At 41.9% G+C, this 24,736-nt stretch overlaps 3 protein-coding genes across 3 annotated transcripts; all 3 read right to left on the reverse strand.

Annotated features, from left to right (window-relative positions):
* Positions 1 to 8,060: 8,060 nt before the first annotated feature.
* LOC26515134 lies at positions 8,061 to 9,446 on the reverse strand. The gene is made up of 3 exons (XM_014910216.3): positions 9,336 to 9,446; positions 8,849 to 9,275; positions 8,061 to 8,774 (listed from the first exon to the last, which is right to left on the reverse strand). Exons 1-3 carry the CDS (start codon positions 9,350 to 9,352, stop codon positions 8,109 to 8,111), a joined length of 1,110 nt encoding a protein of 369 aa, XP_014765702.1. The 5' UTR covers positions 9,353 to 9,446; the 3' UTR covers positions 8,061 to 8,108.
* A 2,297-nt stretch (positions 9,447 to 11,743) lies between these two features.
* On the reverse strand, positions 11,744 to 14,028 carry LOC26514397 (kelch-like protein 40). Its single transcript, XM_014910128.3, has 3 exons — positions 13,959 to 14,028; positions 13,471 to 13,897; positions 11,744 to 13,395 (listed from the first exon to the last, which is right to left on the reverse strand). The coding sequence occupies exons 1-3, from the start codon at positions 13,973 to 13,975 to the stop codon at positions 12,742 to 12,744; spliced, it is 1,098 nt and encodes a 365-aa protein (XP_014765614.1). The 5' UTR covers positions 13,976 to 14,028; the 3' UTR covers positions 11,744 to 12,741.
* A 4,971-nt stretch (positions 14,029 to 18,999) lies between these two features.
* On the reverse strand, positions 19,000 to 24,417 carry LOC6493759 (tyrosine 3-monooxygenase). Its single transcript, XM_032454033.2, has 7 exons — positions 23,844 to 24,417; positions 22,655 to 22,766; positions 22,378 to 22,500; positions 22,161 to 22,256; positions 20,970 to 21,789; positions 20,513 to 20,639; positions 19,000 to 20,264 (listed from the first exon to the last, which is right to left on the reverse strand). The coding sequence occupies exons 1-7, from the start codon at positions 23,910 to 23,912 to the stop codon at positions 19,866 to 19,868; spliced, it is 1,746 nt and encodes a 581-aa protein (XP_032309924.1). The 5' UTR covers positions 23,913 to 24,417; the 3' UTR covers positions 19,000 to 19,865.
* Positions 24,418 to 24,736: the final 319 nt, after the last annotated feature.

A 24,736-nucleotide genomic window follows, 5' to 3' on the forward strand; every position in this document is an offset into this window, starting at 1 on the left:
AAAAATGTGTTAGTCAAAAAAATATTTTTTTTTTCACAAAACAATTAAAAACTTCATTCCTCCATCACCTTATTTTTATTAGAAATGGAAATCATTGAAGTTCGATGTATATAAAAGTGAGTAGCTAAAATGTAGCTCGATAATTTAAGACAAAAAGTCCTCATTGTTAAGAAGGTAAAACACCTCAAAAAATTCAATTAACGCATCTGGATCCGCGCTTAATATTCTTTTTTTAAGAAGTTTAGTGCACAAATCTTTGACTTCGCATATAAGCCACTTATTCGCGCAGATTAAAATATTTAATAGCTCAGAATAATTGAGATTTTGGAAAGGCTCGACATTTTCTGTGCATGTCTGCACCGTCGTTTAAAAATAGCTTTTCGAAGAACTCCGAGGCACATGCTAAGACAAATTTTTTTTTTAAATTGCACTATGAAAGCCTAAAGGACCTCGTACCTGGAAACAATATTCATTTCTATACCAAGATACAAAAATTCTCTGTTTTTTCAATAAGAATAGAATCGTTAATGATCATCCTTGATCAGTTTTTTCTTAGGTGTACAAGTGTTCTGGGATAACCAAAGATAATTAATTGATTGATGGTTTTTTTTTTAATTTATTCAATTAAGATTACTTTAAGTGAAAACACCCCAGAAAAATTTGCGAATGAATATTTGATCCTTATGTTGATTTCAAAGGTCTGCCTAGATCGTCAGTTTATATTTCTTTATTTGATAGTCAATTTTTGCCTAATTTAAGCGTTTACTTTCAGGGTAATTGTGCGAAGTGCACGGTACGATATCCTTGAAACATTCAAATCCTAAATTAAACACGTTTCAAGAAGTTACGTCAGAAACCGAGTGCATTTGAAAGACCTGTACTCGGAGAATTCAAAGTAATAAAACATTTCAGTTCGAAACCGGAAAATCTTTACTTGCTATAATAAGGATAATACAACTTACCTTTTTAATCTCTTTCAAAAAACTTATTATTTGAAAAAACCTCTAAATGTACGTCCCTAGGAAGGCCGTCAGCCAACGGGTACTACAGGGGGAGAAACGCATAATTTCATGTGCCGTAACTGTGTACACCGCTGGTAGTGCGACTATACTCTCCACGTGAGGGCGGCTGGTAACAGGTCCCGGTAAGGTCATGTCTCTGCCGAGGACGCTGGCGAATCGTAGTCGGGCGGGAGAAGAACACTCCCTTCTTCAAATCACCCCAATCCAAGGTGGAACAGCATATGCCGAGGGATGCATGTCCGGGGGGTGCACGGACGTTAATATGCGGACTCTGGGGGACCGGCCGACCCCTCAGTTTCAATCAGGCTTATCATGATAAGCGGGCTATGTCATGATGGACGAACCTCTTCCCGCCTACTCGTGGGTCCAAGTAAGAATTTGAACAAAAATATAAATAACAAGAAAGGAAAGCTAACTTCGGACGGAGCCGAAGTTGATATACCCTTGCAGTTGAGTCGCAGTCCGCTAGGTGGCGCCACGCTTCTTATATTATTAGATATATAGCTGATCGTATATAGTCGGCCGATCCTTATGGAATTTGGCATATCGAATTATTTTGCCAAAAGAGGAATCCATTGAAACTCCCATGCTTCTAACTTGAAAAACAACGAAGTTATAGCATTTCCGATCAATCAGTTATATGACAGCTATAGGATATAGTTGGCCGATCCTTATGAAGTTCGACAAGTCAGATTGTTTTTCCCAAAATAGAATCTGTACCAAATCCCATCTTTCTAACTAAAAAAACAACAAAGTTATGCCAATTTCAATCGTTCTATGACAGCTATAGGATATAGTCGGCCGATCCTTATGAAATTTTGTACACAAGATATTTTGGTCAAATATAACATGTGTGGAAAGTCTCAACCCTCCAACTTAAAAAACACCAAAGTTATGGCATTTCCGATCAATCAGTTATATGGCAGCTATAGGATATAGTCGACCGATCCTGGCCGTTCCGACTTATATACTGCCTGCAAAGGAAAGAAGGGTGTGTGCAAAGTTTCAACTCGATAGCTTTAAAACTGAGAGACTAGTTTGCGTAGAAACAGACAGACGGACAGACGGACCGACGGACAGACGGTCCGTCTGTTCAGGAGGTGAACAGATGAACAGGTCCGTCTGTTCAGGCTCATATCGACTCAGGAGGTGATCCTGATCAAGAATATATATACTTTATAGGGTCGGAGATGTCTCCTTCACTGCGTTGCAAACTTTTGACCAAAATTATAACACCCTCTGCAAGGGTATAAAAATAGTGGAGAACGGAACTCCCCAAGAAAGTCCGGAAGTGGGATCATGGATCCGTCAATCTCCAAGGCAGATAAAGGCCAAAGAGATGCTGGGATGGCGAAGCTCCCCACTGAGGGACAACGTCCGGAGGCGAGCTGTGCCGGTGTAGGGGGAGATGCCAAGGCACCGACCCCCAAAACGGGGCCCACTATGGGACCACCGAACGGTGTGGGGGCAAGACCCCAGGGTCGAGCTCCTCTCGCACCGGCGTTATCCCAAAGGAAGGCCCCGGTCCGGCGACTGCTGGCCCCTTGCAGCGGAAGGGCTCCCACAAGGATAGGAGGAGAGCGGCCTTCATTCTGATGAGGGCAGACCCATCGGCGGAATCCAACCCCGACCAGGCTGAGATAATAAAGTGGGCGAGGGAAATCCTGCCTGACTTTCAGCCAGCAAAAGCGGGGGTGAGACTGGATCCGAAGAAGCCGACAGAAGTAGGCGACTCTGCCAAGGATAGAGCACAAAGTGCGAAGAGGCAGAGGTCGACGAACGGTGGAGCGCCCCTAGCTAAGAAAAAAATGGTGCAGACGCAACAGAGTAACAGATCCTTCGCAGAGGTTACTAAGGGCAGGACCATCATTGGGGTCGTTGACAACGGCTCCAAAGATGGCCTGATTCCCAAGGAGCTTTGGCGGAGCGTGGTGAACGAGCTGCATGGGCGCTTCATGGAGGAGATGCTCAAGAGCGGAGGACCTCCACCGGACTGCGAAGACGCAGGGTGGTACCAAGGTAGCATCAAGGTGATAGCGTGTCAAGATGCGAGGTCTGTAAGCCTCTACAAGCGCATGATTGCGTCGCTTGGAGAGGTTTACCCAGGAGCCAGTCTGGAGGCGGTGGACTGGGACAAGATCCCCAGCAAACCGAGGGCCCGCGTATGGCTGACAGAGAAGCCGGCGGACCCTGCTGCCATACTGGCCATGCTCAAGATGTGCAATCCCACACTCCCTACGGCGGACTGGAGAGTCGCCAAGGTGGAGGAAGCAGTGGGACTAAGAAGGCAGGTCGTCCTCACTCTAAAAGAGGAGACTGCTAGGATCCTGGAGGGTGCTGGTAGCCGTATTAAGTACGGGTTCGAGCACGTAGCAGTGAGGATCTACAAGTCGGATGCGAAGAATAAGCCAGGAGGCATCGACTTGGAGATAGACGCACAAGAGCTAGACTTAGGGGAACCGACCGAAGAGGTCCGCCCAGAAGGAATGTCAGATGTGGAGGAGGACATTCTGGAAGGGAGAGTGACTTGGCAAGGGCTCTAGGTTGCGTCGGCATGGAGGAGGACTCACTGCTAGGCTCCGACACCGAGGCTGAGGTTACTGTGGTGGAAAATCTAAAGGATGTCTCTGACATTCCTGCAGATAAATCTCCATCACAATAAGGTGACATCCGCCGCCCTCCTGCTCCATCTCGCAGAGAGTGGAGCTGACGTGGCCCTCATCCAAGAACCCTGGATCCATAGAGACAGGATTCTCGGTTTTGGGGGCGTCGGATTTCAGGCTGTACACAGCCGATGTAACAGGTAACAAGAAAGGAAAGCTAACTTCGGGCGGAGCCGAAGTTCATATACCCTTGCAGTTCAGTCGCAGTCCGCTAGGTGGCGCCACGCATCTTATATTATTAGATATATAGCAGATCGTATATAGTCGGCCGATCCTTATGAAATTTGGCAAATCAGATTCATTTGTCTAAAATAGAATCTGTACCAAGTCCCATCGTTCTAACTTAAAAAATACCAAAGTTATGCCAATTCCGATCGTTGTATAACAGCTATAGGATATAGTCGGCCGATCCTTATGAAATTTTGTACATAAGATATGTTGGTCAAATATAACATGTGTGGAAAGTCCCAACCCTCTATCTTAAAAAACAACGAAGTTATGGCATTTCCGATCAATCAGTTATATGACAGCTATAGGATATAGTCGACCGATCCCGGCCGTTCCGACTTATGTACTACCTGCAAGGAAAAGAAGGATGTGTGCAAAGTTTCAACTCGATAGCTCTAAAACTGAGAGACTAGTTTGCGTAGAAACCGACAGACAGACGGACAGACGGACAGACGGACATGCTCATATCGACTCAGGAGGTGATCCTGATCAAGAATATATATACTTTATAGGGTCGGAGATGTCTCCTTCACTGCGTTGCACACTTTTGAACAAAATTATAATACCCTCTGCAAGGGTATAAAAGCGAGCATGCCTACTCGCAAAAAACAGCCTTAACATTTTTTTGCTATCAAATTTCAGCAATGAAGATCATGTAGCCGCATCGATAGAAGGCCCAGGCGGCCATCTAAGAATATGCTCGGCGTATATGGGTCATGACCAAATAGGACCCCCACCGCACTTGCTACTCTGGCGGCTTGTGGAAGACAGCGAAAGGAGGAAAATCGACCTACTAATAGGATGCGATGCCAACGCTCATCACAGTCAGTGGGGAAGCACGGACACAAACGATAAGGGTGAGTCAATCTTCGATTTTATCCTCAGCTCTAAGCTTCTAGTGGGTAACAGAGGTTCAGAACCCACCTTCGTCGTCAAGAACAGGAGAGAGGTTATTGACATTACACTATTCTCGTACTCCCTAGCTGATGCAATCACCAGCTGGAGAGTCCTAGACAAACACTCCTTTTCAGACCACCGCTACGTTGAGGTAGCCGTAAATTTTGAAAACGTCACCAAGCAAGCAGTTCGAAACCCTAGGAAGGCAAACTGGGAGCTCTATAAAAAGATACTGGATAGATCCCTAGGTGAACCACCTTCAGAGACTATTGAGACTTGTGAGGGGCTCAACGCCATGGTAGGAAAGCTTACTGCGGAAACCTACTGCGACGAGCGCAAAAGCATACCACAGGGCCTGTCCCAAGAAAAGATTAGGTAGCAGCAGATCGAAGAAGCCTCCTTGGTGGACCTCGTCGCTAGCCCCCTTCAAGAAAAATGCACGTAGGGCCTTTAACCACGCGCATCATACCAACACAGACGAAGCGTGGGAGGCCTATAAAGCTGAACTCAGACGGTATAACAAAGAATAGCGAAAGGAAAAGAGGGTTGCCTGGGCCAATTTCTGCACCAATATCCAGGAGACATCAGAGGCCGCTCGCCTAAGAAAGATTCTCTCTACTACAGCCCCCATCGTAGGTTACATTAAAAACACGGATGGGCGGTGGACAACCTCAAGCCAGGAATCCCTGGAGACCCTTGTCAACGCACACTTCCCGGGTTGCTCATCGGAGGAAACAATCTAGGTGATGCGTAGCCAGGGCAATCAGGGCTTACTCAACTACCTACTTAGTGACAGAAATCTTAAATGGGCAATAGAAAGCTTTAAACCCTTTAAATCTCCGGGCCCAGACGGTTTTATACCGGCTCAGTTATCCAGGGCCGGTATTAACCTAAGGAAATGGATCCAGAAAATCTTCAGTACAGTCTTCACTACTGGTATGGTACCAAAGGCGTGGCTGTGCACGAAGGTTGTATTCATACCCAAGGCGGGCAAACCATCCCACTGCACCCCTAAGGACTTCAGACCTATAAGGCTTTCATCCTTCCTCCTTAAGACTATGGAAAGACTCTTAAGTCTCCATCTCCAACTAAACATTAACCCAAGTGACATCTCATGCTCTCAGCATGCTTACAAAAGGGGCCGATCAACAGAAACAGCCCTCCACGATATCACTATGATCGCCGAGCGAGCGATTAACTTTAAGGAATACGCACTTGTTGCTTTTCTAGACATAGAAGGGGCCTTCAACAACATCTTGCCGTGCTCAATAATTGATGCACTGACGGGACTTAGAATAGACGACCGATCAATTCACCTAATACGGCAGATCCTGGTCAACAGGAGTGTCGAGGCTACTCTTGGAGGTTCGACTATTCGAAGATACGTCAAGAGGGGCACCCCGCAAGGAGGTGTACTCTCACCACTACTCTGGAACGTGGCGGTTAATAGCCTACTACGATCCTTGGAGGGTGGCGGCTGTAAGATCATTGCGTACGCGGACGATGTTGCTATTGCCTTCGTAGGGAAATACCCACAAACGCTATGCGACCTAATGACAGGGAAGCTCGAAGTTCTGTCGGCCTGGGCGCAAAGGAACGGGCTGGGAGTCAATCCGTCCAAGACAGAGCTCGGGCTGTTTACCAGGAAGTACAAAATACCAAATCTAAGGCTTCCGAAGCCTTTGGGGGAAACACTAGTTCTTAGTGATAGTGCGAAGTACCTAGGCATCACACTAGACAGGAAACTGGACTGGAAGCTGAACACCGCAGATAGGACTAAGAAAGCGGCAATAGCACTCTATACCTGCCGCAAGGCGGTAGGCCTGAAATGGGGAATGTTCCCAAAATAGTCAGATGGTTATACACAGCGATCATCAGACCAATCTTATTCTATGGAGATGTGGTCTGGTGGCCAGCCCTGGACAACTCCTTATGCTGGGAAAGGTTCAGGAATACGCAGCGCATGGCGGAGGTCTGTATAACAGGCAGTCTACGTACTACGCCTAGCGACGCCCTAGATATCATCCTTGACTTACTACCAGTATAACTGATGGGGATAAAGATAGCCACTCTGGCGGCAATAACACTGCGAGAGGTGAATTTATGGAGCAAGAATAGTTTTGGTCATACCAGACTGGACCTACATCACTTCATGCCTGAGGGGGGCACGGATTACTGCGTGCCCATCGACCAACCCACCACTAATTACAGAATCATCATCCCCTCGAGGGAGGAATGGGACGCCCGGACACCGGGACCGGAGGGCTCCATTCATATCTACACAGATGTATCAAAACTTTACGGCCGGGTGGGAGGCGGTTACTTTTGTAAACATTTGAGCCTAAAGGAGTCCTTCAGACTCCCTTACCACTGCAGTGTTTTCCAGGCTGAAGTAGTAGCCATTAGGGAAGCACTGGAATCCCCACCACTAAGGGGCAATCGGGATACAATATGCATCTTCTCAGATAGTCAAGCAGTGCTCAAGGCACTGGACGGATTCTCGTCCAACTCCAGGACAGTCAATGACTGTCGCAGATCTCTCAACGAGATGGCTGAACAGCATGACATCTACCTCATTTGGGTTCCCGGTCACAGGGACCACGAGGAAAACTGCGCTGCAGATGAACTAGCTAGGGCAGGGACTTCCTACCCTCTCCTACCGGAGAAAGAATTTGTAGGCATACCCTTGGCTACTTGCAGGCTAAAGTGCAGGGAGTTTTTTGACCTGGCAGCCAATAGGAAATGGAGAAATCTCCAGACCTGTAGAACCTCACGTCTGATCTGGCCGACACGCTCTCAGAAAAGATCAGCGAGACTTATTGCTCTCACCAGACCAGACTGCATCCTAGCGATTGGGGCAATAACTGGGTAGCACTTAAGTAAAAACCCTTGCCCCAGCGGTAACACAAGGAGCCCTAGCGGCTCAAGTGGAAGCGGGGGGGTCTTCTATGACCCCCTAGCATCACCGCCATAACCTAACCTAACCTAACGTCCCTAGGAACGTATTCTTCAAACGGAGTTATCCCGAATCTAAACCATCTCTTTGAAACATTTTATCAAAAACTTCCAGAACTGAAATTTCGTTAACCGTGTACATGTGAAGGAACAAATAAAAAAACATGCTAATCCAAATATGAGAGTAAACTAGAATTTTTTTTCTGCTTTGATTTGCCGTAGAGTAAAACTTTGATAAACAGTACACTTCAAAAATTGTATTATCAAAGTGAGGATTACGTGCTTTCATAAGAAATTTCATAAGTTTAGGTTAACTTTATTTTATTTTTTTAAATGATGTCTTTTAAAATTGATGATCATTAAGATACCTTGACAAACTAGAACCGGTATGGCCAAAGGAACTTTTTGCAAACAGAATAGTATGTAGTGTTTTGTCCACGAAAATTACCCCATTTGAATCTTGGACACGATGTTCATTCATATTATTTGGAAATAGCTCCTTGATTAACTCTAACAAATACTGATCTGTTACATTCATATTTCCACGCCGATACACTATTTGAAAGTCCTCTGTCGCAAAGATTACACACGACATGTTCCTATAACCTATAATTGACATGTTCCTATTGTTGAAAAAGGTTTCAACTAAAGTCGCTATTAGCTTACAGTTCCGAGAATCAAAAATTCTTTTCTGGTTTTTACCTGCGATTTCAGACAATATTTCGTACTTGTCTTTATCAGCCAAGAGTATTGAGTTTCCCGGTCCATCCCGAAATTCTTGAATTGTCATTTTCTTAAAATTAATGTTACTTATTATGCCCTTATAATCATTAATGGAACTATATTCAAAATCCACATTTTTCAGAATCCAACTTTCAACCATAACAAAACGTGTACTTTCAGAATAAATGTGCGAAGTGCTCTGAACGAAGTCCCTGAAGCAATTGAAGCTTAGATTAGACACCTTTGAAAAAGTTTCATTGCTTTGGTCCGATTGCTTTTGAAGAAGCTGAAAAAAAATTCGCAGTAAAAATACGATTCAAGGAAAATCAGCCGGGTTTTATGTGCCACAATAATACTTACCTCAATAATCTCCTTCAAAAAACTCTTGTTATCGAGAAGGAAAAATTCTGCATACAATTCTATTAATAATTCAAAGTTCATATTTTCTGCTCTTTTTCTAAGAAGCTCAGTGCAACATTGTTCAACTTCACGTATTAGCCACATATTTGCGTTTTTCAAAACTTGTATTAATATATCATTTTTAAGGATTGTAAAGAACTTAGACTTCCCAGTGTAAATAATATTCAGAATAATTTGAAATACAACAGGTGTCGTTTCCTCCAAACGCACGCTTCCATTCTTTAAGCCATCTTTTTGAAACAATTTTTCAAAAAACTCCGAGGCACGGGCCAGCATAAATCGGTGGCAAGCGAATTTGGAGTCCTTAACGAGTATGCAAATATCGGAAAAGAGACCAGACTTAAGCATTTCAGCTCCGCGCTTATTCCTAAAATAAGGAACAGGTTATTCAGCTGAGATATTATTATACAATGATACAAAAATTTACCAGGAATCGTAACTCATTTTTATTCTCTGATTTTTACTCCGAAGTCATCGAATGGCAAAAACAAAATGAATCATTTTTGTAGGAAAAGTTTAATTTCTTGGTATAACAACTGAGGCTAGAAAGATAAGATTAATATTTGGTTTAAATATATAAAAAACGACATTCTAGAGTTCCTATTTTACGACACCGAATAAAGATTTGGGTTTTTTTGGGTCTTTAGAAAACTGATTTTAAATTTAATTACATTTTAAAAACGTTTTGCTTTTTTTTTAATTTTGAACACATTTTTTGTAATTGTTTTTTTTTAATATTTACTATTTTGTTGACTAAGACTATACCGTTTAAAAATTTATTACAACCTTATCTTATCTTCAATATTTATAGTGCCTTCCCGCGCTAGCTACAAGCTAGGACATGCGTGTCGCCCCCTAGCGGACTACCTAAATCTAATCGCTAAAGTTGATCATTTTATTTATATACGATTTCTTAGTATTCCTTCGATTTGTAAACCATTGTACAACTGTAAACCCTGTACTCAATACAGATTAATTTTAATAATGCATTTTTATAACTTTCGCAGCAATCAGCAGTTGACAGCCATTACTTTGAAAAGCTTTGTGTGAAGCTTTAGTTCAGTAACTGTGGCGCCCCTATTAGTTTTGTTCAAAAACTGAACTAACAAGTAAAAATAAAACTCGAAATTAAAAAATTTTAAAGTTTAAATAGTATGGTGTTTATTTTATATTTTTATTTTTAGGGGGAAAAAAATTTTTTCGATTCCATAAACTGCATATGATACATACATACATACATACATATACATTAATGTATATATACAAATATTTAATATAAATATACAAGGCTCCCCAGCAAAAGTGCAGATCGAACTTCCAAAATGCGCTATAGAGGTCGTCTGCAAACTATTTAACTAATTTAATTAATCTTGGCTATTTCCCAAAAAAGTGGAAGATATCCATCATTATTATGATACCAATGCCTGGAAAAGACCACACAATTCTGCATCGTACAGACCAATAAGCCTTCTATTTTGTTTGTCTAAATTGTTTGAAAAATGCTCGCCAACTCGAATAATACCACATCTAGAAGCTTGTAACATTCTTCCGGCACTCCAATTTGACTTCCGAAGAAACCACGGAACCATCGAACACGTGAACAGATTAACATCCGAAATACGCTCAGCCTTCGAACAGCGAGAATACTATTTTTATATAAAAACAGCGAGCGCTATTTTTGTCAACGTATCTCAAGCTTTCGACGGAGTTTGGCTTATTGCAGTAGCGTAGATAGGGGGGGGGATCAGGGGGATCAATCCCCCCCCTTGGGTCTAGAATTATAAGATCTTAATGGACTCATTCTCAACATTAAAACGTATTTGCCAGCATACACCCACAAGCTACTAGAATTATACCTCTACAATATGGTATTTTCAGTAAGATGCAACGCAGCTTCTTCGGGAAACTACATCATCGAAGCTGGAGTTCCACAAGGAAGAGCACTCGGCCCGTGTCTATATGTAAAGTATAATGCGGATATTCCTACGAACGCACAACTAACTACGTCAACGTTCGCCGACGATACCGCTATCCTTAGTCGCTCCAGATGTCAAACGCAAGCAACAAACCAACTAGCTAATCTTCTAATAGTAGTGGAATGGTGGCTGTCTGAGTTGCGAATTAAAATAAACGAACAAAAGTGTAAACATGTAACGCTTACTCTTAAAAGAAAGATCCCTCTAATAGACAGAGTAGGCAGACCCCTCAAGCTAACGAAGTAACGTACCTTGGCGTCCACCTTCATAGACGACGAACCTGGCGTAAGTACATCGAATGGAAGAAGATGCACCTAAAACTGAAAGCCAGCAGCCTTCACTGGATCATAAACTCACGATCGCCCCTGTGACTGGACTACAAGCTACTACTTTACAATTCAGTCCTAAAGCCAATCCGGACGTATGGCTCCCAGCTGTGGCGGAACGCGAGCAGCACCAACATAGACATAATACAGCGCGCCAGCAAAAATCTTGAGAACTATCACTGGGGCACCTTGGTATGTTCGCAACGAAAACATCTGGGCATCCTCGCAGTGAAAGACGAAATTCAGAAGCCAAAAAAGTCCTTCAAAGAAAAACCGTCTTCGCACCCAAATTTCATCGCTCGGGTACAGTTTATGTTTCTTTATTTGATAGCCAATTATAGTCTAATTTTTGCAGAGTCCACTCTTCCACCATGGCAAAGCGTTTACTTTCAGGGAAAGTGTGCGAAGTGCACGGTTCGATGTCCTTGAAACAATCAAAGCCTAGATTAAACACGCTTCAAGAAGTTACGTCAGAAACCGAGTGCATTTGGAGGACCTGTACTTGGAGAATTCAAAGTAACAAAACATTTCACTTCAAAACAGGAAGATCTTTACTTGCCATATAAAGGATAATACAACTTAACTAAATAATCCCTTTCAAAAAACTTATTATTTGAAAACACCTCTAGAGGTGCGACCCTAGGGCCGTATTCTTCAGACGCACTTCTCCCGAATCTAAACCATATCTTTGAAACATTTTATCAAAAAATTGCAGTACTGAAATTTCGTTCACCGTGTACATGATAAGGAAATAATAAAAAAACATGCTAGTCTAAATATGAAAGTAAAGAGAATTTTTTTTCTGCTTTAGAGTAGTTATTTGCAGTAGAGTAAAACTTTGATAAGGCCAAGAGAATACTTCAAAAATTGTATTATCGAAGTGAGGATTACTTGCTTTAACTTTCATTAGCCATTCACAGGTGTGACTTTGTACTATCTGGTCGACTAATATCTGACGCGAACCAAAAATTTCATAAGTTTAGGTTAACATTATTTTATTTTTTTACCCTTGCAGAGGGTATTATAATTTTGGTCAAAAGTGTGCAACGCAGTGAAGGAGACATCTCCGACCCTATAAAGTATATATATTCTTGATCAGGATCACCTCCTGAGTCGATATAAGCATGTCCGTATGTCTGTCTGTTTCTACGCAAACTAGTCTCTCAATTTTAAAGCTATCGAGTTGAAACTTTGCACACACCCTTCTTTCTGTTGCAGGCAGTACATAAGTCGGAACGGCCAGGATCGGTCGACTATATCCTATAGCTGCCATATAACTGATTAATCGGAAATGCCATAACTTCGTTGTTTTTCAAGTTAGAAGGATAGGACTTTCAATGGATGCCTCTTTGGACAAAATAATTCGATATGCCAAATTTCATAAGGATCGCCTGACTATATACGATCCGTTATATATCTAATAATATAAGATGCCTGGCGCCACCTAGCGGACTGCGACTCAACTGCAAGGGTATATAAACTTCGGCTCCGCCCGAAGTTAGCTTTCCTTTCTTGTTTTAAATGATGTCTTCTAAAATTGACGATCTTTAAGATACCTTGGCAAACTAGAACTTTCGTAGCAACCTGTTTCACACCTTACAAACAGAATAGTATGTAGTGTTTTGTCCACGAAAATTACCCCATTTGAATCTCGGACAATATGTTCATTAATCATTTTTGGTAATACCTTCTTGAATAACTCTAACAAATACTGATCTGTTACATTCATATTTCCACGCCGATACACTATTTGAAAGTCCTCTGTCGCAAAGATTACACACGAAATGTTCCTATAATCGTTTTTGTAGAAGAAGGTTTCAACTAAAGTCGCTATTAGCTTACAGTTCCGAGAATCAAAAATTCTTTTGTGGTTTTTCTCTGATATTTCAGACAATATTTCGTACTTGTCTTTATCAGACAAGAGTATTGATTTTCCCGGTCCATCCCGAAACTCTTGAATTGACATTTTCTTAAAATTAATGTTACTTATTATGCACTTATAATAATTAATGGAACTATTTTCAAAATCCACTTTTTTCAGAATCCAACTTTCAACCATAGCAAAACGTGTACTTTCAGAATAAATGTGCGAAGTGCTCTGAACGAAGTCCCTGAAGCAATTGAAGCTTAGATTAGACACCTTTGAAAAAGTTTCATTGCTTTTGTCCGATTGCTTTTGAAGAAGCTGAAAAAAAAATTCGCAGTAAAAATACGATTCAAGGAAAATCAGCCGGGTTTTATGTGCCACAATAATACTTACCTCAATAATCTCCTTCAAAAAACTCTTGTTATCGAGAAGGAAAAATTCTGCATACAATTCTATTAATAATTCAAAGTTCATATTTTCTGCTCTTTTTCTAAGAAGCTCAGTGCAACATTGTTCAACTTCACGTATTAGCCAAATATTCGCGTTTTTCAAAACTTGTATTAATATATCGCTTTCAAGGCCTGTTAAGAGCTCATTCTTCTCAGTGTAAATAATATTCAGAATAATTTGAAACACCTGGGGTGTTGTTTCCTCCAAACGCACGCTTCCATTCTTTAAGCCATCTTTTTGAAACAATTTTTCGAAAAACTCCGAGGCACGGGCCAGCATAAATCGGTGGCAAGGGAATTTGGAGTCCTTAACGAGTATGCAAATATCGGAAAAGAGACCAGACTTAAGCATTTCAGCTCCGCGATTTTTCCTAAAATAAGGAACAGGTTATTCAGCTGAGATATTATTATACAATGATACAAAAAATTTACCAGGAAACGTAACTCATTTTTATTCTCTGATTTTTACTCCGAAGTCATCGACTGGCAAAAACAAAATGAATCATTTATGTCGGAAAAATTTAATTTCTTGGTATTACAACTAAGGCTAGAAAGATAAGATTAATATTTGGTTTAAATATATTAAACACGATATTCTAGAGTTCCTATTTTCGGACACAGAATAAAGGTTTTCGTTATTTGGGTCTTCGGAAAACTGAGAGTAATTAAATTTTAAAATGGTAATTTTTAACACATTTTTTGTAATAGTTTTTTTTTAATATTTACTATTTTGTTGACTAAGACTATACCGTTTAAAAATTTATTACAACCTTATCTTATCTTCAATATTTATAGTGCCTTCCCGCGCTAGCTACAAGCTAGGACATGCGTGTCGCCACCTAGCGGACTACCTAAATCTAATCGCTAAAGTTTATCATTTAGTTATACACGATTTCTTAGTATTCCTTCGATTTGTAAACCATTGTACCACTGTAAACCATGTATTCAATACAGATTCATTTTAATAATGCATTTTTATTACTTTCGTAGCAATCAGCAATTGACAGCCTTTACTTTGAAAAGCTTTGTGTTACGCTTTAGTTCAGTAACTGTGGCGCCCCTATTAGTTTTGTTCAAAAACTGAACTAACAAGTGAAAATAAAACTCAAAATTAAAATTAATAGTTTAAATAGTACGATTTTAGTTTTATACTTTTAATTTTAGGGGGAAGGAAATGTCCGATTCCATAAACTGCATATAATATTTAAATATACATACAACAGCTCAGCATACATACTCAAACTAAGATTTTTCCAATTTAACTAAGCCACCAAAAAGGACCCTTTTTTACTACTTGTATTTTTAATATTTTGAAAGGAGGCTTACACATTTTTGTGTAAAGAAGTTATACACAATGATTTTTTATGTCTTTGAACCACAATTATATTGGGATAGGGTTGTTCACTTTATCATCTAACATTTATTTGGGTAAAAGATCGGCATACTCTGAAAAGTCTACTATAGATGTCCATTTTTTAAATATTATAAATATTATCAAATTATAATTTGTCGACTTAAAAATTCATAAGTATCAACCACATAATTTTTTCCATAAAAATTTTTATAGTTAGGAAAAATATAGAATGTGGGCGACGGTCACTGATTCCCTAAGATCTAAGCATCCACCTCTGACACCTTCCCCCAAACTCTAAGCTCTCTACAAACTTCCGCTTTGGGGAGCGTGTGCACGACTTTTAATTAGCCAGAGTCAACAACTGCTCCAATGAAGCGTGTAAATCCACTTAACACTGGGACCTACGCTCTCCAGCATAACAGAAAAAAATTATTCAATTTCAAGAAATATAAAAACATTAATTTGAGCTGTAACTATCATAAAAATTATAATAGGGAAATAATATAATATAGAAATGGTATGTAATTTAAATACAATATTTTTTATTTTTCGCAGTGCAAAAGGTTAGTAAGCGTGAGTTACACTTCGGAATCGGCTCACATTGGACATTGTTGACATTGCGTCAGCTCTCTTTCTGGCTATTCGATCTGTTTGCCCAGTTAAAACCAAAATATTGACACTGACCGACTCATAAATGGGAACAATGATGCGCAGAATCTGGCCCAAATCGACTTAACTCAACTCGAATCTATAGATTGCGATACGATCGCGTGCCGCGTATACGAAGCGATCAGTGTACAATCATTATCGCTCATACGCCCCGTCGGCCAAGCCGAACTTACCATATGGCTGAGGAAAAAAATAAAGCCAGACATGGCGGCTGGTTGGCAACTGCTAATGGGAAATTATATGCACGATTTTCTTGCAATTGTTTAACAATGTTTAACATGGCTGGCTTGTGGCATGAAATCTCACAGGTTCCCTCCACGTACTTATAATTTTGTTTGCCTAATTAGTTTCGCATTTAAAATTCTAATTTTAATTTATGTTCGAAAGTGGTCTTGGTATTTTAGCCCTTGGCTACCGGAGTGCAGCACTTATCTGGACCAGGTGTCGTTCGATAGTCTCGGGTTCCGAGTTGCTTGAACTGTTTAGCAAATGTGCAGCTGGCCCCGTGGACGTAATTGTCTGGGCCAATTGGTGCTGTAATAGATTTTAATTATGGACCCGAGAACCACTGAAAGTTCTGGAAGTTGTCTTGGAAGGTCCATTGTGGGTCACACGAAAAGGATTTCCGGGCAATCTGCAGGAAATAAGGATACCTTGTCTATGATATTGTCTAAAATTACAATAAATTATAAAATCTATTTATAGATGCACATCTCACGCCCCTAAATATTCATAAGACCAGCTGGTGCAACTAACATGCAAATGTATGGTCTGGAGGGACAACGCCTCCCCCGACCATTACCACCCCGTCGGACAAAACCTGTACTCAAACTCTAATTAGTACGAGAGCTATTGCTTTCTTGAGTATAAATGCTCGATCATTTAAATTAGAATTGGCCAACAGGTGCACTGGCGCTCTGGCCAAGAGCCCGTGTAGTGTGCAGTGGGCTGGCTAACGGTTTGGCTGCAAGATATTCACACCTCCAGCATCGGCGGTTCCAGCCCCAGAGTTTCAGAATTTCTGAATTAGTATCTTTGAAAAGTTCAAGACTCGAGTTTCCATTGCAATTAATTGGAACGCCACGAAAATGGCGAAGCCAAAGCCAAAGCCAAAAGCAGAGTTTGGCCATGCCAGCTGTAAGTCATTGACTTTGATTTTCGATTAAGCCAAAGCCAAATATCAAATACCAACTGGTCTCAGACATGTTCTAGTTAATTCCTTTGGCTACTGTCAAAGCCAAGCTCCAGCTAACCTTGGCTTTTATATTTTGTTGTCTTTCGGTTTTTATGCGGCTTTAATTAGCCAAATTTGAAATGTTGCGGCGGCTGTAAATGAAACGTGTTTGCGCTCTCGGCACTGCCACTGCCACTGTTTTTATTGCTTATTGTTTTTATTTTCTTCTTGGCTGTGTAAAACACAAAAAAATAAAAAAAAAAAACCAAAACCTTAACAATTAATGAAAAGTGTTTAATTGCAAAGTGCATTGGGCTTCCGGCAATTAGACGGACGCCGGACGGTTCAACAAACCTGTGACCGCCCCTGCTACTTTTCGTCCCAGAGCGTTTCCTGCAACCCTAACCCATTTGCTCAGTGACCTTGACAGAAGACGAAAGAACTTTATGCCAATGGGCCAACTGGCACGTAAGCCACTCCACTCGAATCAAGTGCAAATGTTTGCCCAAGCCAAATACAATACAAAGTAGCTTTGGCCAGGCTTTTAGCCTTTTCAGCCTGACCCAAATCGGTAAGACAACTGCCCGATTAAAACTAAGTCGAAAATCTGTGAAAAATACAAATCTTGATTCTAACGAAGCCGCCAAAAAATAAAGACCAAGATCATCCCAAGTGCGAGTGCCATCCTACCTTGTGTAGGTAAAATGAAAATTGACCCTCTTAAATACTCCAGAAATTAAATCTAACGAAAGGAAATTCCCAACATATGGGTAGTCATTCCGCAGATGATTGGCACACCTGCGAGGGAATATTAGCTTCGATACATCTGTCCCTTATCGTTCCGATTTTATATTAATATCATTATAATAGAGCCGCGATGTGGGCGTTCCCACGAGTTCACTCCATATCGCCTACATCCGATCGGATCGAATGCCGCTAATTGCCGCTGTTGCTGGCCGCTGCTATTCTAAACTATTAGCACATTCAATTTCAATTCACAGAGCCAATTATTATATCACAATAAACCCGTACTCATAGTCGTAGTCGTATTGTAATTGGCATATGATAAATCCGCTCAGGTGTTATTTATTTATCGCATTTTTTTCCTTTCCACACTTAATATGCTGAGGTAGGTCATGTTTTAAAACAGCTGTCGCTCTTGATAATCAACGAAAATAAATTGCTAAATATTAATCAAAATCTTAAAGACCGAAAATTGACAAGATTAAAGCGAAATAGTAAGAAAAGAACAGTTCTAACAAATAGTAATTACAGCTTGCTCATGTGTAATTAAGACTAATTACTGGAGCTCGCTAATTAAAATAAATTGGCATAGGTTGTGAGACTAGAATAGAATCAAATATTTCCATCGCAGGCCCCTTTCCAATTGTTAATCATGACTGCAGGATCTCTGGCAAGTCAAGGTGTATTCTGTCTCTCTACAAAACAAAATAAAAAAATCAACAAAAAATCATTGTCAATGGCTGGGGGCGTTTTATTTTTTAAGTGCCACGGCCCCGCCCTGAAAGTTAGTTCCCTTTCTCAGCCGACTTTGAGTTTAAACGATTTTAACTTTATTTATGCAGAAATTGCTTGTCTTGAATAGCGAATACATATACATTAAGAGATATATATTTAATAAGATACATGCACGTTCTATGCACCATTCGTGTTAATAATCTTTTGTATTAATTTATTTTAATTGTCGTGTTCATTTTTTCAGAACCAACAAAGCCTGGCTTGGGGACCAACTGCGCTTATACCTTAGATTTATTATATGTGTAGTTTGATTGTTTAATTTGCGATTAAATAATGCATATAGTTTGGCTAATTGCTTGCACTAATGTTAACACTTGGTTGGCTTCCGATCAAATTGCAAATACCTCGAGCATTAACAATAAAACTTTAAAGTTTAACACTTGATATAGTTGTAGATTAGAACTTTTGATTTAGGTTACGGTTTAGTTTTTAATACTCTGGTCCTTGGGTTTGATTATTTAAATATCGATATAGATTCTCTTCCATACATGTATATAGCTTTAAATTCACGATTCCAATTCTTTGTTAAATACATTTGCTAGTACAGGTATAGATTTAAGTAAGTATAAGTTTTAAAATTGTAAACAAGCGTTCCCTTCTCGTGTCATAAAATATTCCCTAAACAGATTCAGACTTCAGAGTTGCTAAATTGCCAAAGAAAATTGCCAATATGAAAATAAGAAAACCAAAGAGTAATTATTTTTCAATTGCATTTTTAATTTTATTAATACACAAAACTTAAATAAAATAATAATGTTTAAACTCTACATACCTACAATACAATACGTAATAGTCATAAGCATAATAATAGATAATAATAATAATAATAATAGTAATATTGTCGTTTACAGTTATTGTACATTGTAAGAAAATTCTATTTTGTGTTCAATTTCGATCATTTCCATTGTTTTGCTTGCTAATGATGTTGTCCTTTCGACTTCAAAATACTCTCTTTCGTAAAGTTTTCAATACCGGGCATACTATATCGCGTGTCTATATAGTCTAGGTAAATATGGTGAGAGGCGGAAAAAAAATGGTTGATAATAATAATACAAAAACATTTTGTGTCTGAGTATACAAGCGGTTTTTTTGTGTGGTACTTTGTCTATTATGTGTGGTGCGGATGTATCTGAACTTTGCTTTCTCAGCTCTTAACTTCACTTTGCTTGGCTTTGTTGTCACATCACTTAAAAGTCTAACGATTTTTTGGTCCAATAATAGTTGCGGTGATAAATATGCGGGTCGGGGTGGAGGTGTGTAGTGGGCGTGGTGGGTGGTCGGGTGATCAACAAAATAAATATGCTTTTTTTTATACCATGTGTGCGTGCAGACAAATAGAACTTCAGATGACAATTAAATAAAATAAAACAAACAAAAACAGTAAACAAAAAAGTTTAAAAAATAATGCGCGATGCCTTAATTTTGGTTTAAGGATTACGTGTACGAGGGATTGTGCGGTATGTCAATTTAAAATTAATTTGTATAAATGAGACCGTTGCACCTGTATGTGGATTGTGTGTTTATGGGATTGGCTTTTGCTTCATTTTTTGGGCGGTGTTTCGTTTGCTTCGCTTGCTGGGACTCTCCCTCACAATTCCTGGGCTTAGAACGGGCGGCGCAGCTTTTGGATAGCGTTGGTCAGGTGCAAGATCTCGGTGTTCATCTGGTGGACCAGGGTCTCCAGCTTGTCCACGGAGTCGAGGACCTCGACGCGCTCGGTGTGCGGGTTGAAGCGCACCTCGAAGGGACGGGACATGGTGCTGACCCAGCGACGGAACTTGTCCTTGGCGTCCTCGAAGCTCTCGGCCACGTAGTAGATGGGCTGGTACTCCTGGTCCTGGTACGGCTGGACGGCCGTGGAGGCGGGCTCGAAGGCGCGGTGCTCGCACTTGTCGCTGATGGCGTGGAGCAGCTCGCCGTAGGAGCTCAGGAGTCCGGCGCCGTAGGCCTTGATCTGACCGTGTTCCTTGCAGAGACCGAACTCAACAGTGAACCAGTAGACCTGCAAATATAAAACCGACCGTAGTTATTAATCTAAAGCTGAGAAACAAGATCATCAAGGTACTTTGCTACCATTTAAGAATCAATTTAGAGTTGTAATGAAAAATCATTGCATCTGACTTTGGCAGTGACTAAACATTGATCTTGGTTGCGAAAAAAACCAGCTGTGTCATAGCCGCACTTGAGGCTAAGGTCACTTATATATAAATATCGACTATTGCCGTTCAATTAACCAAGCTTGAAACTCACCGTGGACAGCTTCTCGATTTCTTCGTCGGAGGCACCCAGCGAGGCCAGACCAATCTCCTGAGAGAACTGGGCGAAGCTGGGATCGGCCAGCAGGGGCATGTGACCGAGCAGCTCGTGAATGGAGTCACTGTAATGGGAAAAAACAAAAAGAATGAAATAATGCTTGTTAAAAGTGTGGAAAATATGCGAACATAAAGCAATTAGCCCGGGGCAAATGAGCTGGGGCAGAAGGCCGCAGTTCCTGCTCCCACTGCCGTTAGTGTTGGCAAATTGGCTCAAGGAAAAGTTAGCACGGAAGCGCCAAAGGAGGAAGAGGTGGTAGTGGCAGGAAGCCAACCATCATGGCAGCCACCCGCTCTCCGGGTAGGCAAATGCAATTAGGGGCGAACAAAGAGCTTTTCCCCCTTTGATGTGATTTTCTTACACCATCCAATAGAGAATGAAATAAAGTACTTACGGCTCGGGGGTGTGGTACGGCGAGTTGACGTGGCGGACGTACTGAGTGCTCTGGAAGATGCGGAAGGCCAGGGAGGCGAGGAAGTCGCGGGCGGTCAGCAGACCGGCGGCCGGGCGAAGGGAGAATCCGGTGTTCTTGCGCAGGAAGTCCGACATCTCCTGCAACTGGGGCAGGCGGGTTTCAACAAAGATCTGCTCGTCCTGCAACTTCTGGAAGGCGGCACGGTACTCGGCACAGGCGTGCTTGGGGGCCAGATCCTGGACGGTCTTGAAGACCGAGCGCCAGGTCTTGACCTCCACATCGGTGTAGCTGATGTAGGGGATCGGATCTCCGTACTTGTAGGCGAAGGCAATCTCGGCGATCTCCTTGCGGCGCTGGCGGTAAACCTTGTCGGCGAATCCGGGATGGTTCATGTCCAAATCGGGCTCGTACTTGGTCATCAGGTGGTTGCAGTTGTCCAGCTCGGAGGCGTGCTTGGGGAACCACGGAGCCTTCACGCTGATATTGTTCTCAGCCAGCAGATTCATGCTGCTGAAGGAGCCCGACTGGCGCAGAGAGCGGATGAGCTGCAGCAGGTTGCCACGGGTCATGTCCAGCTTGATGAGGACATCGTGGTCGACGCCCTGGACACGCGACTGGCGGGACTCCACATGCTGGACGGTGCCGTGGAAGGTCTCGATGGCCTTGAGGATGCGGCCCAGCGAGGAGATGCCCTCCTTGAGGCGGACAACCAGAGCGGCGCTCTGCATGGCGGCCTCGGCCTCCGGGGACTCGGAAGCGGCATTGGCCAGGAGAATCTCGTCCTCGGTGAGGCCATAATCTGCAAAAAACGAAGACGAATAACGTTATAGAGACGGCAACGGATGCAACAATCATCTTGGGCTTAGGGTCACGTAAACGATAAGCAGGCTACGTGGGCGGAGGGAACCGAGTTGCCGGGTTCTCCGGTTGCCTGGCAAGCGCATTTCATATTTTTATTAAGTCGAGCGTAACAAATGAAAAAGGGAAATGCGACATTTCAACGGCGGCTCCCACTCAATTGTCCGTGTGGCTGAGTGCTTTTTCCCAACGACTTCGCCTCCTGCTCCGGCACTTTATCATATTAAGCACTTAAATCAATGTCGCACGCTTTTCAAAAGCCCCTCAGAAGTTAAGTACTACTTATGTAGCCCACTGTTTCCCCCGGCTCACCGTTCTTGGTCGGCTGTTGTGGTTCACCCTCGGGCTCCTGCTCTTGGGCCTGCGACTGCTCAGGCTGGGCGGTCTCAATTTCCACATCCTCCTCAACTAAAGACAGAAATAATAATACAAAAAAATCATAAAAATCAAATTGAAACGAGGATAAAAAATCAAATCAAAGCTAATCAGCTCATTGGCTTAGAAAATGTAAAAAATCATAAACATTAACCTGCAACATAGTCGTTCTCCATGGGCAGGTTCTCCAGATTGGGCTGCTCGTCCTGGAGCTCCACATTCTGCTCGGCCGGAATGTGCTCCTGAGCCTGCAGAACGCATTCCTCCAGAGAAGCGTCTTTAAAATTAAAATAAAATAATAAAAACCAATAAATAAGGAGGGAAAAAATAAACTAAAAGGAAACCCACAGTGAAAGGACTCAATTTTCAACCCCACTTGAAGCCAAATTCATAAGCTCTCAGTCCTAATAGACATAATTTGAAAAACTTACCATTTGCCTTGTTGCGGGCCTCCTCGAGGACACTTTGTTTGGTCTGCTTGACCACCAGGGTCTCGAACCGGGCATCATCCACCAGGCTGCGGCGGCGAGATGGATAACCATTCTGCAAATTAAAATGGAAGAAACGGGCATTTTAGTGACACTCTCTTTGAGGCGACAGGATATGCATCGGAAATTGGACATTTGCCTTGACCTTCAGGCATCTGGGGGCCTTTTTTAATAAACTTTTGGGTGGCTGGGTTGCCACGCCCCCTCTGCTAGCAGACTATTGCGCAATTTGAAACTTATATAAAGGTCTGGGCTGATGTGCGGCGTGAAAGCGCCTCAATTTTGCCGTAGTGTCTTCAGATCTTTTCTTTGGGTTTCTTGAATAGAGCGGATCTATTCATGGCACCGCATTCAATTCAATTGTGATTCAAAACCCGAATGATAATTTAATGCGAAGTCACCGCATCGAAGAAGGCAGGTGCGAAGATAAATGATATTTTGTGCCGACATCGGAAAGCCATCGAAATTCCCCATGCGATTCTGGGGGAAAAATGCAACTGGCAACCGTTAAAGGTATGTTTTATTATTTTTTTTGGGAAAAAGGTTTCCTCAGTTGCAGTTTTCACTGTCATCTTGTTTTTGTTTGTTTCGGGGTTTTTTCTTAAATTTTTTTTATTTTTTTGGGGCAGCTCTGTGGCTGATGAAAGATGCTCCACTCATTGAATCATTTTTATTGATTTCATATTTTGTTTTGGAAGCAGCAAAGGCTGAGACTGAGACTGAGGTCTCAGCATAAACATAAACAGAGACGAGTCAACAATGAGGCGCGACTGTTTCGGCCAGGCTAAGTGCAGGGGCTGCCCTGGCTGCCACTTTCACTTATTTGTTAAATAATAACTTAACACACGACTCGTTGTGGCCGCCGCCGGATCGATTGCGATTGCCTTTCGATTTGGGCCGCCGTTCTTAGAGGTGTGTTAATTGGATAACGGCTGCCACCTGATTTTGCGAAAAGAAATGCCCTATTATGGGGCCTCTCAACAGGTTTTGATTGAGTTTTGAACAAAACCTTTGACTAGTCACGTAGACCAAACGTCGCCACTGTCTCTATTTAAGGCCTGTGGCAAATCTCATGGGATTTCTGATCGTATTGATATGGTTGGATCGTTTTGCGATATTTTCGGGTACTCACCTCAATACTGTAGGATTTCTTGATGGCGAACATCTCGCGGTTCTTTTGGGCAGCTGCAACGGCCATCATTTTGTTTTGTGTGTTTTGGGGGTTTTTGTTGTGGTTGTGTTAACAAAAATTTACGCAAAGTGTTGCCAAAAACACTTAGAATACTATTTGCTTGGTTATTTGCTTGGTTGCGCTTTTCTTGTTTGATTTGGCGAATAAGCACTCGAAATGTGTTGACACTTTCACTGCTTATTGGCGATCGGCTGGGGAACTGGACAAGAAATTCGCTCCTGGACTGAACTGTTTGCGTCTAGAATTGAGCTGGACAAGAACTCTCGACTCTCGATTCACGATAATATAACTTTATACAAGATCAGATATTTGTTATCTTTGTTGGTGATTGGTCTTCTTCAAATACTGGATCCTTTCGCGAACTCGAAACTGATTGGTTCAATTGGGTATCCTTGTCAACTAATTTATTACAACAAACAGAGTCAGCAAACTACTTGAGGCTGGGCACAAGTCTTTAGAGCGAATGATAGCGAATCAATGCATACTCCAGGTCGAGATGCCGCCGCTTAAATACCCCCAAAGCCCGAAGCTGTCGGCCAAGTTAACAGGCGAACGAACGGCCAGCCGATTCCCAACGACGATGACTGGTTTTCGCATGACGCGGCTGTGACGTAGTTGCCCAGCTGGAGTGTGGATTTTTTCTGTTTCTGTTTCTGTTTCAGTTTGTATTTTTGTTATTGTTTTTATTTTGGTTTTGGTATTTTTTATTTTCATTTTGTTTTTGTTATTGTCGCCAGCGATGCCGTGGGGTTTCCTCTCACCAGCAGTGGGTCGAGAATCGCGGGGCCTGACTCGACCAAGTTCAAGTGCGGCAACAGGCTAGAACGTCGCAT

The sequence above is a fragment of the Drosophila ananassae genome, chromosome 2R (genome assembly GCF_017639315.1).
Source record: "Drosophila ananassae strain 14024-0371.13 chromosome 2R, ASM1763931v2, whole genome shotgun sequence".
Lineage (NCBI taxonomy): Eukaryota > Metazoa > Arthropoda > Insecta > Diptera > Drosophilidae > Drosophila > Drosophila ananassae.

Excerpts from the sequence above, each read along its gene's own strand:
- LOC26514397 (XM_014910128.3), bottom strand. Across the intron at positions 13,396-13,470 it reads TTTTGAAGGAGATTATTGAG|CTTCTTCAAAAGCAATCGGA; the intron begins GTAAGTATTATT and ends TTTTTTTTTCAG.
- LOC26515134 (XM_014910216.3), bottom strand. Across the intron at positions 8,775-8,848 it reads TTTTGAAGGAGATTATTGAG|CTTCTTCAAAAGCAATCGGA; the intron begins GTAAGTATTATT and ends ATTTTTTTTCAG.
- LOC6493759 (XM_032454033.2), bottom strand. The coding sequence starts at position 23,912 with ATGATGGCCGTTGCAGCTGCCCAAAAGAACCGCGAGATGTTCGCCATC. Across the intron at positions 22,767-23,843 it reads AGAAATCCTACAGTATTGAG|AATGGTTATCCATCTCGCCG; the intron begins GTGAGTACCCGA and ends TTTAATTTGCAG. Across the intron at positions 21,790-22,160 it reads ACAACAGCCGACCAAGAACG|ATTATGGCCTCACCGAGGAC; the intron begins GTGAGCCGGGGG and ends CGTTTTTTGCAG.